The sequence below is a fragment of the Tauraco erythrolophus genome, chromosome 10 (genome assembly GCF_009769465.1).
Source record: "Tauraco erythrolophus isolate bTauEry1 chromosome 10, bTauEry1.pri, whole genome shotgun sequence".
Classification (NCBI taxonomy): Eukaryota; Metazoa; Chordata; class Aves; order Musophagiformes; family Musophagidae; genus Tauraco; species Tauraco erythrolophus.
Window position 1 is genome coordinate 24,498,942 of NC_141474.1, and position 18,126 is coordinate 24,517,067.

The 18,126-nt window shown below is 44.6% G+C and overlaps 1 protein-coding gene across 5 annotated transcripts in view; it reads left to right on the top strand.

Annotated features, from left to right (window-relative positions):
- Positions 1-18,126, top strand: part of RNF220 (ring finger protein 220) — a 221,567-nt gene that overhangs the window by 180,096 nt on the left and 23,345 nt on the right. For 4 of the 5 annotated variants that reach the window (XM_086617584.1, XM_086617585.1, XM_086617586.1 and 1 more), the window contains 4 exons: positions 10,779-10,875; positions 11,512-11,598; positions 13,319-13,374; positions 15,124-15,202. In XM_086617584.1, the coding sequence (XP_086473710.1) occupies positions 10,779-10,875; positions 11,512-11,598; positions 13,319-13,374; positions 15,124-15,202 (319 nt within the window). Of the gene's footprint in view, positions 1-10,778; positions 10,876-11,511; positions 11,599-13,318; positions 13,375-15,120; positions 15,203-18,126 lie in introns of all 5 variants that reach the window. The other variant, XM_086617583.1, reaches the window with a different exon arrangement.

Sequence of the window (18,126 nt, forward strand, 5' to 3'; positions counted from 1 at the left end):
ACTTTCTAAGAAAGATCGACATGACAAGGATCTGTCTGATGGATTGCAATACTCTTGAAGGAGAAACACACCGAGATTACTTCACTCTGAAGTTTCTCTTTACTTCTCCACGCTGCCTTCCTCCCAACCTAGCAAAGGGCTTGCGTCTGTTCATTAATGTCTTATCAAAGGAAAAGATCAGCACGACTTAGCGTATGCATGGAGAGACTTGGTAACGCCTTTTGAGCTGTAACAAACTACAGTTATCCTTGGGTGCCCGTTTGCATTGGATCTCATGTCATGTACAATTAGGGCAGCTGCCTGGAAAATAAGACTGTATTAAAATATCTAAAAGTTTCCAGCAGATGCCTGCAGTCCCACTGTCAGCTTTCTATCTCTGCAGAATCAAGATGCGCTTCAGTTTGACCAGCAAATGTTGTAAGCCAGCTTTTGTCCAGCATGGATTGTTTGTCCAAGAAAGAGCCAATAGCTGTATGTTCCTCCAGTGCGTTCTCCTTCTAAATACATGCGATGTAGAAGCACGGTCTCAAGGGTGAGAGATCCTGTCCTCAAAATCTAAGTAGATGCTTTTCAATTCTCCTGCCTCAGCAGCAGGTGTTTGGGAACACAGTGACTTTGCTTGTGTCTGATAACTGCCTGGCAGAAAGCTCCGAATAGAAGAGGAGAACTCAGTTGCGCTTCTCCGTGGAATTTCATTAACATCAAACTCTACAGCAAAACTCTGCAAAATCTGTGTTTGACACGTATGTGGAAACTAAAGAACGGAGAAGCATCTTCTCTAGTGTTACAAAGATAGTAGCAAAGCTGGTGACAGCTTAAAAGTCTTGTTCTAGAATCTCACCTAGTAGCCAGCTGTGCCCTCTTTTTCAGATAAAATGTAATGAGGCATGCAGGAAAGCTTCAGGAGGCAAGGAGACTTTCCATTTTTGTATGTCAGAAGGTTCAGGCTGCATTTAAGATCATACTAGTGAGAGGGTATAAACTGATCTACTCAAATTCAGCAAAAGAATTTGAGCTGAACAGTAAAAGTGTGACTTCTCCTAAGAGACTGTGTGGGAAATAGAAGAAGTCTGGCATCTGTAGGGCTTTTGGAAGAGTGGTCTAGTAACTAGAATCATCTTCCTCGTTTCCGCATAGACGAGTCACAATTCATTCATTTTACCCTGGCAGGCTAAAGCAAACTTCAACTTGGATGCTTGCATCCAAGCAGCCTGTGGTAAGAGTATAGGGAATTTTTGCCATAATGAAATTCTTAATCTTCCTCCTGCTTAGCAAGAGCTCAGTTCAGTGCCTTTCTCTGTCATGTTTCCAGTGTCAGTGTCATTTGTTGCTTAGTCTCTAAGGTGAATGCATCCATACATCTGAGCATCCTTCTCAGTCATAGCATTTTAGCCTTCCTGTATTTCATTTGCTGCCTTCTGCTTGTCCCTTCTACCTGTTGTATGCTTCCAAGTGTGCAAGATGTATAAATTTCGTGTTTCTCCAGTGCTTATTCTGTGCCTTATACCCACTTTAGAGGGCTACTCAGTCCCAGAGCACTCATATGCCTTACCTCAGCCCTCGTGTAAAATGGTGGTAATCCTGGTAATCCCTCCGTTGCTGAAGGACGGTGCTTTGTACTGCTTTGATGGAGTAGCCCAAGCGCTCCTTAATGTTTGCACCTCCCTTGTTTGAGAGCAAGTACTTGTCTACAAGGTAATATTTGACCTAAAATGCTAACGGATCTGTTTATGTAGTGTGATATGCAGCAATTGAATGGGCCATTGCTGACTATTTCTCTGTGATTTGTGTCTGCAATCTGAGGGATTCTGTGGCTAATAAATGTCTCTTGGGTGTTATACTGTGTATTAATATCAAAAGTTGACTTTAGTGAGCAGGAAAAACAGTCAAGAATAGTACGTGATTTAAAAAGAAAAAAATTCAGAATTCCTACCTTACATACAAAAGCCATCATGACCCATCATGTAATTGATGCTCAATATCATGTGTGTTTAAAGTTCATATAATGCTTCAAGGAACAACATTTTCTTCATTTTGGAACACAAAGTAATCATTGAGACTCAGCAAAGTAAAAATCACTTTAACCAAAAAAAAAAATTGGTGCTTATAGCTGTTAAAAGCCCTGATTGTTGATAGTACATTTCCATTTACTTGAACGCATGCAAAATTCTAAGAACCTAATTTTTATGCCCAAACTGCCAGAATGCATTAGCTGAAAGGAGCCCAGTCAACTAAACCTTGCTGTTTGATTTACGTTAACGCTGACAGCCACTCTCGCCAGGGAAACGTTTTTCTGGGGCAAGAAGGGGAATTCTCTCTATTTGACGGTATTCTGTATCGTGCTTGGGGGAGGAAAAGGGATGTCTGTCACCCAGCAACAGAGGAAGGAGGAAAAAAAATTAATTAAAAAGAAAACAGAAAATGCACTTGTAGCACCATGAAAATTGGCAGGGGGAGTAAGGGAGCAGGTAGAGCACCTGCAACTACTCAATTTTTTGAAATTGACTGGGTTTCAAGTTGACAGCATCCCTTTAAACTTCAATTTTCCTAGATCTTAGACATGCAAGCATAAGATCTTCCAGTCTCATCTGCTGCACTTGCTTAGCTGCTCTCTACAATCCATTTTTCTAGTGGTCTATCTGCTCTGGTTTTGAAAGTCCCAGGCTTTAAGACAGTCGTTTGATCTTTTTTTTTTTTTTTTTTCCAAGTGCTTGCAGTTTTGCTAGAACTGCAACCTACTTCTCGGACACTCAGATCAAACTTCAGCCTTAAGCACCCAATAGTTGATTGACGTGATTTTAATAGCATTTTAGAATACAGTTGTTAAGTCAGGGGCAGTGAGATTTTTCTAAAGGCAAAGGGAGCACGGGTCTCAATGGCTTTAAACAGCTCCTGTCTCCGCGTGTCGTCTCTTACACTCGGCGGTGAAACGCATTATCGAGTAGTGCCCGGAAAGTGGCTAACTGCGTTTGACACACGCCAACTCCCTGCCTCCACACTGGATAATTGCATTGTCAACTGTTCAGCAAAGTGGCAGGTGACACTGCAGCTGGATTGATTGTCCTAGTATGGAGGCTCCCAAGACTGTCAGCCGCCCAATCGATAGAGTTTACACAAGACACCGTGACTGCATCTGTAACTAATTTCAGTTTGAACCTTGCAAGATGCGGCTGTCCCCATTTCCTGTCCTCTCGTCTTTGCTTGCATCTTCTCGCTGGATGAGGAAGTTGCTTTCCTGCTGAAAGCACGGCTTTATTTCTTGTTTTGCAGCTGGAAGTGAAGAAATCAATGGTGTGTTTTGTGGTTTCAGAGTTGAGGGCATTACAGCACATGGCTAACTAGCAGCTCCAGTTTAGCAATCGATAGGCTGATCAATTGATTAAATTAGCACTGATTTTCCTTTCTTCTTTCCAGCCTAGAAAAGAATTAGTTGGGGGGGGGGGGGGCGGAGAAACATAGGGGTTTGGCCCATGAAATTTAGCCCTTGGTTTTTCCAGTCCTTGGCTGCCTTTCTCCCACGCATACCATCTCTGTACTCATCATTATTTAAAGCAAACTGCATCGAGCCCTGCCGCTGGCAGCGGCCCGCTGTAAGCCGGGGCATCACTTTCAGCTGTTCACCAGCCTTGCTGCTTCATGCTCGGCTGCCTTAGAAAAGTCATCCTCCAAGCTCTGCTGTGCTGCTTTATTATTGGCAAAGTTGCGACATTCCTGTGATCCCTGTCAGTGGTGCTTATTGATCCAGCGATGTGAATCTGCTTAGTGATTCAAGATTACTTTAATTCTCTCTCTTGCTTTTTTGTTTGTTTCCACCCTCTCCCCGGGGGAACAAAAGCTTTCAGATCCCCCTTTCCCTGACTGTGGAAAACGAGCCGTAGCTGCAAAGACCGTGGCTGTAGCTACTGCTTTTGTACTTTACCTCTGGGTTTTGAAGAACAGCCTTTGAGATGGACATGAGACTGTTTTCACCTTAGTGCGTCACACCAGTGTGAGGCTCTAGGATGCAACCATGTGTGAATGGCCACACCAGATCACACCTTTGGTCCGAGCGCGTTTCTCCTCTGCAGCCACAATCTGCACCTGATGGGTTACAGAGAGACATAAAAGGAATCTCTGCAATACTCCTCTGTGCTACGAGGGGTGGGGAAGCCTCTTCCGTGAGCCTTGCAGCAGCTGGCTCTTACCCTGTACAGTGGAGCTTGCCTGCCCTTTGTTCAGCATACTGCTGCAAAACGATGTTAATGGTCGTAAAATTATATGGCCCCTTTCTTTAAAGGCAGCTGTTCCTCTGATCTGTTAGCAAAGATCACTGGAAGCATCTGAGACACTGGTAAGCAGTCAGGTCTCTGGCAGCCAATTTGTGCCTCTATGGGAGCTAATAGACGGCATCAGATGGATGCATCTGCTGTTTCAGGTGTACGCTGTAACAACACAGTTGGGTGTGAGTTTTCCAGGTAAATCACTGTTTTGCTTGAAATGTATCTGGCTCCAGAGAAATGAAAACCTTGTCTTGCAAGCAGCTTTTCATGGCCTCTGAATTTCATTTTTCCTGCAACAGGCTGGGAAAGTCATCAGAAGAACTATTCTATCCCTCTTTGTGCGGGGAAACAATTTCACTGTCCAAAAATTTGCCTGGGGAAGTGTAATGGATCTGCAGAAAGACTGTTGTTCAGCATGGCCTCATCTCTGCCTTCCTCTTGTTTTAAAGAATCTCTAATAGCTTTCTTTTTCTTCCCAAACGCCTTTTAAAATAAAATGGCATCTGTGCCACCTTGTCCTCTTAGTACTAGTTTGGGATACTTCAGCAGCTGATGAAATAAACCCAGTTTAGAGCCATTCTCGGGAAGTGTGTGTGAGGCCTGGCCGTGTGTCTGCATAAACTACTTTTACTGCCTTCATTGTTTTTACTCTCCAAGAAGCCAACGAGTGACATTTCGTTAAGAAAATAGAGTGAACGTGCTGGAAAGGGAGGTTGTGCAGAAAGGGGTTACTGCAAGGAGTGTAATTAGCAAAGGCTACAGTTCTGGAGATTTATGGGAGGCTTTTTTTCTTCTTTCCTGAACACGTGTAAATTACCTGCAAGCAGAATGAATGGCTCTTCCCAGCAAAAACAGGCCCCAGTAGAGCTGCATGCCCCTGAAATGGGTTTGGATTTAGACCCAGTTACAGAACTTACACAAAATTCTGGATTTCTATAGTATTTCCGAGACAGATTTGACACCACCTCCCTTTCTTGGGAGCCAAACAGGAGAAACAGTAGTTATACAGATGAGTTTGATCCTCTGTGTGAGCAGCATCTAGTAGCTGCAGGCATAATGGTGGTGCAAATAATAGTACTAGCATCTTAGTTTTGTTCCTCGGTCTTGTTTGACGTGATAATTAAATGTATGCAGAACAGCTGGCCCCCAAAACTGACTTATCTGCCCAGATAGGAGTTGAGAAGCAGAGGTGGGACACAGTAGGTCAATGCTTTCCTACCTGTGCTGATGAAATTTGCTGTGGTCATTTGGGTCTGCACTGATCTGGTTGTCTTAGCTTTCTACTGCCAAGACTGCCGGTCTCCGTGTGAGCTCATGCCTGTGCTGGAGCCGGCAGCGCTGCCAACACCTGAAGCAGCATATGTTGTCACTTTGACCATCTGCTACTGAATGTGACAGAGAAAAGGAGGGACTTGAATGTGAGGCCCTTTTATCTGTTCTGTGAATCTGCTTATATATCATGTTAATGACTCTCGATCTTCACTTGAGCCACCGTTCACTTGAGAGATGTTGGGAGGTCATCGGGGGATTGCACAAAGGAAGCAAGATTTGAGCAGCAGAGCAGAGGTCAGAGGGGATTCTTAGGTATAGGGGACGCCTTAGGAGAAAGTAAAGTGCTCTGAGAACTTAAATAAAGGGGAAGAAAATTATTTCTGATGAGACTTATCCCCAGCTGTTATTAATCTGCACATGGAAGAAAGTGGAAAGTGTTCTGCCGTCTCCTTCAAGCTCAGCTGATTCCCGTAGCCTGCCAGTGCCTCCAGCCTGTGTGGGCGAAGAGGCATGCAAATTTTTTTCTTATGCTTTTTCAGGGCTCTGCATCCCTATTTCAGAAACACTGTTGCTTGTGTAGAGTACCTAAATTTTTCAGAAACTACCTTGAATTGGCGCTCAGGCAGACGCTGCGAGGGCAGCCCAAGCAAAGCTGTGTACACAGTGCTGGAGGGTGGTGGGCGCTCCAGGTAAGTGATGTTGATAGGTACATTCTGATTGATGGGGGAGTTTGTCTCCCAAACTGTCACAGGGTTTATAGAGGTGCCACTCAATACCAGTGCTGGAATTGCTTGTCAGAGCACCTGGCTACAAGAGCAATGGGGATTGGAGACAGAGCTGTAACTTTGTTTTTTCTCTGCTTAATGGCCCTGGCGTCTGACCTGCCTGCTCGCTCCTGTTTGTCTGGACCTTAAGGAGGCAGCTGGGATTAAGACTGTCAGAGGCTTGTGCTGCTTTAGCATCAGGAGACTAATTGTATTGGGGCTGGCAGCGTATGACAAGCAGTTACCTCCTATGAAATGCACAGTAAGAGAAAAAAAAATTCCTCAACAAGTAAAGGGAAATATATAGGAGAGTTTGTGTTTTGTTTTTGTTCTCTTTTCATCTGAAAGTAGTGTTTTCAGATTCACATGTGGAATTACGTTCTTCAGGCCTTCAATAACTCTTCTTATAAGTCACAGCTGCTCCTGCGAATAACAGCAGGAGGATCCTGTCTCTTGTGAATTCCTAGGTCAAACTCACAACTTAACATTCAGTCATTGGATTTCACTTTATTAACACGTTGGGATAAAGTTCTGGTCCCAAGCATTGACCTCTGGATAGCAAGACTGGCTTTAGAGGTCCTCTCTAGGCAGCACTGCTGATGGCCGTGAATTACTGTGTGACCTTCAGAAGCCGAGCCTTGCTGGAGGAACCCTTCCCTGTTCTCAGTGCACGCTGCAGAATTGCAGGTCACCGGAGGGTAGTGGTAGGGGGTCTTCTGGAAGCTCCCGTTCCCCTCTAGCAGGACCAGAACAATGCCGTTCCAAAGGCCATTTTATTCTACTCGATGCCCTCTGTGCTCCATTTCACATTTTCCTTGCCCCTGGATAGCAGTGTATGCCGCTGGCAGGAGCTGGAAGTTGTGAGCCCTCTTTACACTTGGGCTGAGTTAGTGAGAAGCAGGTGTGATCCTATCAGGCCTTCCTTGCATTTAGTGGTCCTCTTAATCCATTTTTAACAGCACTTGTCCAGAAATCTGGTTTGAATGAGCCTGAGATGAATGAATAATGTCAAGCAGTTCAGACGTCAAATATTTGAACAGCTGCGAGGGTGTTTTCACTGGCTTTGTGCATGGAAGCAACCCCAGGAAGTTAGACAAGGAGGGTCAGGTCGAAATTGTGGCACCAAGCCCCAGCCTGCCGGAACTGGCCTCAGAGTCCATCCCTGCTGCAGATGAAAGGGCGCTAGGATGCCGGTGGCTGGCCGTTCGCTCTGTGGGTGATGCTGGACCGAGCTTTGCATCCTGTTCTTTGGTGTTTTCTTGCATGCAGTGGCAGTACTGGGATTTATGGACCTTTTGATTCACATTGGAAGCATGTTTTGTGGATTTTGTTTTTCATTTTTTTTAAAGCAGCCACTGAAGTCCTAAAACTCATAGCACAGCTTCTATTCAGAGTCTTTTCTGTGTACATGGAGGATACTTTGTTTAGCATACAGTTTCTGAATTCGTTTTTTTTTTACCATGGTGCAATGGATTGCACTTGGTCATGTTAAAAGAAATAAAAATTTTTAAAAAGCCATATTTGGTGAAAATTTGAGTTTAATCACCTTATTGCGCCTTCCTTTAGGCCCTGGCCTGGGAGTCCTTGTTTGATGAGATTTGCCTTTCTTCTGCCCCTCATCTTAACCTATTAATTTCTCTGCTGTGTCTTCCTCTCTGACTGAAATGCTGTATCAGATCATCTCGGTATGTATCTGTCATAACAGGTAGTGTCCAAACCCTTCCTCTATACCCTCCTTGTGTAGGGGGGATAGTACTCTGTTGGGAATACAGTCATTGCTGCTATAGAGCTAGATTCAGCAAAAGGTCTGTGGAGTATTTTCTTTACAGACTTAAAAGGGATTTTCTTAAGCGCGAAGGTTTTGAGAGCAAGGACACAGGATTCTGAAGTCAAGGTGCCTTAATATTTGTAAATTGCATCGCAGTAAGCAGATCTTCTTTTCTTAAGCTCTGACCATAAACTACTACTTGGCTTGAGTCACTTGGAAACAAAATTGATGGAAAGGTGCCTGTTTGCTGTGTGCTTGGCATCCTTGCAGAGAGAGGGACACAGTGAGTGATCCTGCTTATGTTCACTCATTTGGACACCTTCCCCCCACCTCCCTCCCGAAGGCACTTGCTCCAAGTATTCATTGTCTGGCTAAGATTCAGATCACCTCTGGGACTGGCCAAGTCACAGCTCCAGCTTTGCATGATTTGTGTTTCCCATAGCTACAAGAAAAATGAAGACCTGTGTGTCCAAAGTTTATGGCCTTTGAGAAGTGATGGGCTAAAGTAATGCCAGGTGCCGGGGATGGTGTTACTGCAGGTTAAATGCCATACCTGTAAATTACCACCCCATTGCCCACTGTGACTTCTAAGGCAGCTTTGAAAGACTATCCAGCTTCTTTGACAGGTCTCTCTTACTCCTCTAAATCTCCTCCCAAACATTGTGATGAACCGAAGGGTTCAAGATTTACTAGATGAGCCGTTGTAGCAAGAGAAGGCGGGTCGTGACATGTGTTGGCTGGCAGTATGCAACCATGGTGTGAAACACTTTGTAAGGGTCTGCTGGAAGAGGGCTGCCCCAGTGATACCACAGAGCTGACCTGGGAGCATGGATGGCTCCTGTGGTACCTGGCGCAGACGGCGGGTGCTGCATTGTCGATGCTAGTTTTGTTACCTCTGCTGAAAATTAAGGCTGGCAATTACTTTGAAGTAAAAGGTAGTTTACGCTTTTAGGGAAAGGTTAGTCTTAAAATCATTGCCATGCTACGATTATCACTCGTTAAGGACCTTCTTTATATTCAGGGAAGAGAAATATCAAATCCATATAAACAAATTTTATTGGAGGCTTAATGAATTGGCGAGAGCATCCGTTCCTAGAGAGTGATAGTAAAGAACTGTGTCTGCATGGTGTCCTTGGAAATGAGGCCTTCGCCTTGCCCTGCTCTCTGCACAGATGCAGACCGTTAGAAATATAGCTCACTCTTCTGGGCTGGGAAGGTGCAAGTTTGCTGCTGACAGCACAAGCTTGTGTAAGTGTGCTGGTGAGAGCCCAGTGGGATGAGCAGACTCAGACATCTGTAGCACTAGAAGGGCTACCCTAATGCTTGGGAGTGTCCTCGTTCTTCAGACTTGCACTTCATATTCGGTGCTCCTACATTAATTTTAACCTGTCTTCTGCACTTAGAACTCCATTCACAGTGCAGAAACGTACCACTTTTGGGGCATTTGTGCAAAGCCAAGGCTACCTCTGCCTTACTCTTTCAGTGTTTGCCAGGGGGATGCCTCAGTCTAGCCACAGACTTAGGTCACCAGCCATCTGGATGGTCCGGGTCCTTCAGGCTCTATCAGGTATGCTCTGTCCGTGAGCCAGATGTCCAGGTCTGCCGTCGGGACAGTGGGATGTGAAGTGAAGGAGCCTACTGGAGGTAGCCAGAGTGAGCCAGTTTCTGTCTATGTAGCTTATGTCTGCAAACAGCTTAGATTTGCTGCAGAATTGAACACAAATGAGAATCTTACACCACCCTAGGATTCAGGAGATCTTTGCTTCATTTCCAGTTTTGTGGGAGAGAACGTGTCCAATGTTAGATCACATAAAATGTAAATATATGTCTTCCTTAGTTTCCGTTAATATACCTTAGGCAGCAAATACCATGTGAAGGTTCATCTTCATAGGTGCTTGCAAGCAGGTTCAGCTAAAAGAAGCCTTGTTACAATCAGCAATAACACAGCCAACAAAATGCTTGAGAACCAAAATAAATGTATATATTATTAGAAAATGGCACTTGTTACACAGTTCAGTCTTGGATGTAACTGTTTACTCTTGCTGCTGGAATTGAGACTGGGTTTGTGCTTGATCCACTCTTGTTGGAAGTGCAGGACTCTTGTTGGCTTGCTCTGGAATTTATTCACGTAAGAAATGCTTGTAAGGGGCTGTTAATGACTGTGGAGTCTGATCTTTTTCCTAGAAGAGGTTTGCTTTTCTTAAACATTTTATAAATCTAAGCCATGACTAAATGCATTAGGAAAAAAAAGGGTATTTCTAATTTTATTTTAGCCTCTCTCTGCTCTATGCACCTGAAGTAAGGACTAATTCAGAATGTCTCTGTGGCCTTCTCTTCCCTGCTAGTAGTGCAGGTTTTGTATTAACTACTTCTATGAAAAACCGGTCTTCTCTATTTTGCTTCAATTTTTTTCTGCCTTTGAGAGAGATGCTTCCAGTGCCTTCAACTTTCAAATAATTCATATAGAGAGCAAAAGTTCAGAATTTCATTTTCAGTGTTGAGGGGCATTTTAGAGCATAAAATCCAGCATTCATTTCTGTGAGTGTACAATCTTCAGAAAATTGTCCTTGTACAGTCTTTAGAGATGGTACCTTCTGTGAGGCTGTTAAGAGTAAAGGACAGCCTACAAACTGGTTCTGTCCAACCATACTTAGGAGATCTCCTTCACTTTGTCTCCCATTCAAATACTCATCCATATGTTTTATTTTCTTCCAGGTTCTGGATTTATCATGTGCAGCGGCAAGGAGAATCCGGACAGCGACGCTGACCTGGATGTGGATGGGGATGACACACTTGAATACGGGAAACCACAGTATCATTTTTTGAAAGGTCCTAACTGAGAGGGAACCTGGAGTAGCATCTTCAGCTGGCTTTTGTACAGCACTGTCCCGGGTAGTGGTGGATAATCTGTGTCCAGCCCTACTGGAAATGGCATTACCTTCCAGTTTCTGTATTATTTGAACTAGGAGGGATTCCCAGTTGCTGCTTTTGAGATCCTTCTGTTGCTGCAGCAGTATTTCAGACCCAGTTGGTGAAGTCTGAAGGAGACATTGCAGTCTCTTGTCTCTATCTTCCATATGGATAGCTTTTCTTGCTTCATGGGCAGGAATTTAGTTTATTTTCCACAAGACATCCCTTTGTTTTCAGAGATTTTGTGCAGTAGACATTTCAAGCCAGTTAGGCTTGCAGAACTTGAGGAATTGGTTTTCCCCTTCTAAGAAACTGTGGCATCGTGTTGCTGTCAAAAGACTTCTGTTTCTTTCCACCTAAACCAGAACTTTAATCCAGGATTTAAAAGCAAGCCCCTCTTGAATACTAGTCCCTCTTCTTTTGATGTATTCCCAGTTGAAATGAATTTGCTCTGTATCCCAGATAGTGTCCCAACCATCTCAAAAGCTTTTCCATTGTCTGCAACAAGGCTGTATGTTCCTTAACTGCTTGTGCTCAGGTACACAGAAGCAGACATTATCCCTTGCACTGGGGAAGAGCCAGGTGAAGCCAAAGAGAGGGAGGCGCTCCGAGGTGCTGTTTTAAAGTAAGTACTGTGCCTTCCTAATTTACTTTCATTACTTTTAGGGAATCTCAATTTGTGAAAAATAGCCATTCACTTGAGTGTAAGGGTTGCAACGAGAGAGACTTACAAAGAAGCATAGTATGACCGACAAGTCTCCATTTCTACTCATGCAGCCTCATAAAGCCTCCGTGCACACTCTCCCTCCCTTAACCACCCCACTGCCCAGCCAGTGCCATCTTCTCCCTGAACAGCGCTGGACAGAAGGTGAATTCTGGTGATGGGGAAACTAAGGCCTTGCACATCATCTTGCTTCATGATGAAAGGTGGCCTCTTAGTAGTAGTATAACAATGCCATCCAAAACTAATTCAGCACATTAAAAGTCTGGCACCCAGAGTATGATTTCATTGCATCCCATTGTGTGTTGTGGGTTACACAAACTGATCCTTCTGCATTCAGCTCTGGGACTGGGGCAGCTCAGGGCAAGATGAGTGCTTTGCCCACATACATACGTGGAGAATGTTGGCAGCCAGCATTCAGGGCACTTGGGGAAGTATTTCAGGCAAATAAAATGAGTCTTAACAGGGAGCTAGGATTGCTTTCTAAGCCCTCTGCCCTGTATAAAACAGGGCCTAAATTACCCCTCTATCTCTTTCACTGAGTGATCCTCTGAGGTCAAGGTTGAAGTCACTGATAGAGCAGTGAAATTAAGTTTTCTTACTGCTTAGCTTGTCACAAACACTAGTTTAAAATTAGGTTCCACTCCATAGCAAAGTGGCATTTGCCACACTAGATCCAAACCATTGATCTGTTCAATACTTTGCTAACCATGCTAGTCCGTAGGCAGGGCCTCAAAGATGCTGAAGCTCCTTCACGGCCAAGTCAGTGGTACTGTAGCAGGAGAATATCAGGATATCCCTTATCAGTGGCTGGGGACGCTTAGTGCTTGGTGAGATGACTTTGGAGCCTGAGGCCAGGAGACCTGGTTTTCCTTCATGTATCTCGCACCTAACACGTTGTGCTGTTTTGGCAAGGTCCTTGAACATCTCCCGGACTTGTTTGCCCATCTTTAAAACAGGAGAGATGGTGTTATTTGTAAAAGCACTTTGAAATTCTGGCAAGTTTCTGTAGAAGTGCAGTGCGGTAACTGATGCCCTGAAGCATAAGCCTACATTACCTTTTGAGTGGATGGAACTGTCTTAGCTCATAGAGCTAAAATGTTATGCAGGCACAGGTGTGGAGCCTGCTCAGAAGATTCCTTTCTCTTGCAGTCTCTGTTACTGGCTTGCAAGAGAATGGACAGGGTTAGGAGTTGTCTGTACTTCAGTGCTGCTGTTCTTCACACGGGAAGATGGAAAAGATGGGGCTTGTGAAGATGTAAAGTTATTCTTAATGGGAGAAGCTAATGCAACACAGGGGATTTCTGCTCATGGCTAAAGTTTTCATCTTTGAAATTGTGTATTCAAAAATGAGCTGTAGGTCACAGGTGCTGTTTGAATCCCAAGTCTTCAGTCAGCATCACAACCCCAGTGTGATTCAGCAGAGGTCACAGCTAGAAGCGCAGGTTGGGAGAGCGCTAGTGGAAATGTGGTCTAGCACAAAACCACCTCCTGCAGCAGGCCAACCGCTCCCATTTTGAAGCTAGATTGATGGATTAGAAGTATTGAGAGAAGTGGGTAGCTTTTCCTGAGCAGCAAAATTTTCCATATTCAACCTTTAACATTGTGCCCTTTTCTCTTCTAGTGGTGGCACACCAAGTACTCGAATAACACCGGAGTTTTCCAAATGGGCCAGTGACGGTGAGTGTTCAACATGTAAATCGTTAATTTGTGTGCTACAGGAGGGCAGATAGATATTTGGTACCTTCTGATTGCCGGTAATTAGGCAAATGGTAGTTACAAATGCTCTTGTGTGGTACCAGCAGATATGTATGCACATACTATCATGCTATCTTTTTGAAACTTTACAGCACAATTTACTGTAGTCGGTGGCGTCTGGGGGAGTTCCCAAAAATGCAACATTAACTGTTATGGTGATAAGATACAGGGGTTGGATTGACTTGCTGTCATGCCACTAAAAGAAAAGCTGCTGTATCACGGAGGAAGCCATCAGGGCTTCACTATGTGATGGTGGTGTTCAGCTGCTGGGGGTTTAAACTACCTAAGTACCTGTTGCTTTCCCCCCCCCCCTCTGTCCCCAGCCCCCCATTTCTTATCATCTTCCCTTCTTTAAAAGGGTGTGCTAGAGACTTGTACAGTGATCTGCTGGATTGGTCTTGTCCTTGCTGGCCTCTGTATGGCAAGAAAAACCTGCAGCTCTGAAGCCTGCACCTTTTGAGTTGGAATTTCAGGATCTGTCGTACTTCTTGACCTATAGTTGAGACTCCAGAGCAAACGAGTGAATGTGAAATCGTACCTTTGCATACGTTATTTGAAAGCTCATAGCATGAATGCGTGTGAGGGGGTGTTAGACCTATTCGATTGCTGGGGTTTTTTTTATTTAATGCCAGCAGCACTGGAAGTGTAAGCAGCAACCTAGTAAAAATATGAGAATAATAAAACCTGGCGCTTTCCAGCTGTTGATGCCAAATCCATTTCCAGAGCTCGGCAGTGCTGCTTCAGCTCCCTTAGGAAGGGAATTGAAGCTCAGCGACCTGAAGAGACTTGTCCCAATGATTTTGTTCCCTGTTCTGTGACTGTAATGCTTTGGGCATTTGATTCCCAGCCTTGAAAGTACCTACAAGATATAACTGCTTGCCAGTAGGAGGGAGGTGGGTAGAACCAGTTTTGCCAAGGGCATGATGATTAAATGGAGAGCATAGGATATCTATTGCAGGCATTTTCTTCTGTAGGATAGGCAATCACATTTATTTTCTGTGATGTAGGAGCACTCGCTTCTAGGTGTGTTCAGCTTCAGTATATACAGCCACAGAGGTGATGAGGAAGCAATCCTGATGGCATTTGCTACGAGCTGTTTTCTTCGTACCTTTTACCTGAAGCCATGGTGCTGAACCTACAGCCCAGGGGCTGACTCTAGGACAGTTCATCTGGTTCATCTCTGACTGGTATCTCACATCCCCTCCAGTGCTGGGAGGAGCCATGGGACTGCTGGTAGAGGAGAGCTATGAACAGTGGTCTGTCGTAGTAGTTACCTGGCATATCTTTTTCTCCCTGACTCTGTCTGAGGGGTCTCAGAAAAAGGGAGAAGCTGAGAGCAGGGTCTGGGCTCCAGATCCACCTTTCTAGAAATACACTTTGGTGTGGCAGCTGCACCAAAACTTTCTGAATTATATCCTGGCTTAAAACAACTGGGACATCTGGAAGGGTCAGTCAGTATGTTCAGCCCCGAATCATAGAAGCATGCCGTACAGAGAGAATGCCCCTGTGTCAGACAGGGACATGTAGCATTGGTTAGCATTGGTCTCTTCTCTTTCTGAGAATCGACATGAGAGTGACTCATCCTCTGCTTCCAAAACTGAACTTGCTCAGACTATTTCATTGCAATGGTCAAATGTTCTCTTACTAATTTGCCTGTTCTTCCCTCAGCAGAAGTGCCCTCAACGAGTAATGGTGAAAGCAGTAAACAGGAGACCATGCAGAAGACCTGTAAGAACAGTGACATTGAAAAGTGAGTGTAAAGTGGATAGCTTTCGGGGTTTTTTTTTTTTGTTTTAAGGAACCATAGTGTCCCATCCAGTGTTCTAGAAGCAGTGCTAGTCTGAGGGTGGGCATATTTGAAGCTTTTACCTCTGAGAAGGGAAGTTGTGCTTCAGCATGAAGGCTGGACTTGGAGCTGTTGGTGTCCTGACTTGCTGCTGCTGTGTTCACAAAGGGCCTATGGGGATTTGTCCCTCTCCCAGATATCTGCATGGGCAAGTAATCAGTGACAAGCGATCGAGCGTAGCTTCCGAAGGGCTTCTCCACTGCAAATGACCTTCTTTTAAAATACGCAAATAGATATATCCATGCTTTCCACCGTATTCTAGTTATGGTGGCTTTTCAAATATGTTATGCTGTGCATAGCAGCCTAGACTAGAGCTGGGACTTTGGAGAGGAGGTGAAGATTCAAACCCACTTTAACCTGACAAAAGCAATTGGCTTGTCAAGCTGTACTTTGATTATTTGTTTATTTCCTCCTGCAAGATTCCTGCTATCAATGTATCACGGTATCCTGCTTTTACTGGAGAAGTTACCTTATCGTTGCATCTTGGTTTTTGAGGGCAGTCCTTCACATGGTCTTTGTTCTGTTTTCTCCATGGTACCAGCATGTTCCGCCCTCCATCTCTCCAGCAAGAGGGAATCCCAGCAGCCCCATAACTTCGCAGAAACCTCACTGAGAGAATTTCTTTTCCCTTAAGGTCCAGATTTCACTTTTGTGTGGTTGCTAATAGAAATAACATCTCAGTTCCTGAGTTTTTTACCTGCAGCCCTTCCAGTTGATTCAGGAGTTTAAGTCCCAGTGTTTGAATGTACAATAGTGGAGGGGCACCTGACCATTTCCTTTCCTGTCCCTTTCTGCTCACTGCATATTCTGTAGCCTGGTCCAGGATAGAAACAAATGGTTTTGTCTGCACTATGCATTGGAGTAACAACCTCTCTCCTCAGCCTCCTTAAATACACTGCTAGGGAGACTTACTGCTCCAGCAGATTTGATGATCCAAGCCTAAAACTACTGTCTCCTCACTGCTGCTATGGACTGCGTTAATTGGTGTGGGGCAGTGTTTTAAGTTGATTGTTGCCTGACATGTTGCCCCAAGATGTAGTGAGAGACAAAACAGCTTGAATGAGATGGAAGCAATGAGATAATTGTGGGCATTTACATTTTGAGGATGAGGTCCACTGATAATTTGGGATGGGGAAAAAAATCTGGTGTAGCGTTAAGCTGACTTTACAGAAAGTTTTTTTAATGTAGTTTATGCTTCTTCTGGCCCTGGTCCCAACTTGAGAGGTTGTGTCCTTGGCACATTTCGGGATCTCTGACAGTTCAGGCAGCCTGGCAAAGCGTATGTTCACAGTCAGGGGCTGACTGGGGAAACTCCCTGCTGCAGAGGGAACTTTAAGACTGCTTTGCCGTCTCGGCACTTTCGTTTTTACAAGGCTTTTTATTAGCATGTCCCAAATGTGGGCTGTCTGCTGTTGGGTGCTTCTCGGTGAGCAGACTTTGGCCAAGGACTGCTGAGTTTGAGCGCTCACAGGTCAGTGCAGAAGTAGCTTTGTCCTTAGAGCGAGCCAACCGTTGCGTGCTGTCTTGGTGGCAAGGACTCATCCCTTCTGCCCTAATCTATCAGCCTCTGTCTCAGTCGCTGCTTGGCTTCCCTTTGGGCCTCCTGCCTGTCAGCCCAGCAGCCCACCACCCTCCCAGATCCACTCCTATTGAAAATCTTTAAACTGCAGGAGCTGAAAGGATTTGACATTTTCCAGAACACTTGAGCTCAAGTGATAAAATTGACATAGCTTTAATAATCTGATCAAAGAGGCTTTAGCTAGCACCTTTTGAAGGATCCCAGAATCCTTTCCAAACAACGCTCGTGCTAACGCTGCTGTGAAGCAGGGGGAGCGTGTATGTGTGTGCGTGCGTGTGCCCGTGTGTGCATGCACACCTTGCTCCACAATAACCTTGCCCTGCTAAAGCTTCAGTTCTGCAAACGGTGCGAAAAGTCAGAAAAACCCAATAGAAATTACACGAGAAGCCTTAAGCGTCTTGCTGAGTCTTTCCAATAATGTTGAGTTTTTTTAAAGTAGCAGGGGAAGCTTTTTATTTAAGGCACTTTATTTCAGAGGTTCAGAAAGGAAGATGGTGTTTCAGGTGGAGAATTCCTAGCTGCTTTTTTTTTTTTACCTCTCCTTCTTTCCTTTGAGATTTGTGTGTGATAAATAGTTTCTGTCCCGCCATTTAAGGAGCCTGAATGCTCTGTGTGCTTGTCTGTGCAGAGGGGTTCTGTTAAATTAATTGATAACAGGGATCAGAGCTAGAAGCCTACAGAAAAGGAGGGGGAAGGGTTTCACACTGTCTGGCTGATTCCCACTCCACTGCTGAGCCATGATATATGGCGACCCAGCCCAACAGGCTAAATTGATTCATCTCTAGTTCCTGTTTCTTAATCTGGAGCTAAATTGGTTTCATTTTTCTTGTTTTGGGTGGCGCTTACAGGAAGTTTTTGGCAGCATCACTTTACTCCATTGTTTGTAACTTTAATTTTTGCCTTTAAATCTGAGCGTTATTGATTGGTATGTTAAACCCTGTGTAGCGTCTGATTAGCATTTTTAAAAGTGTCCAGAAGCACATGGCTTACCACCTGTGTCAGCTGTGCTCTCCGTTTAGAGCAGCGGCTAATAGAGTTAGCAGCAATCCACATATTGATCCTTCTCTCATAAGGATGACATTCCTTCCCCCTCCTCTCTTCCAAAAATAAGCCTAGGCAGGGACAGCAGTGTGGTTTTGTTTGTTTGTTTTTTAATTCGTTAATACAATACAGCAAGTGGTCCTCCTTTTGGCATGCAGCTGAAGCTCTTTGCTTGAGCAAGTTAATTTAATCTAAACTTAGGTTTTTG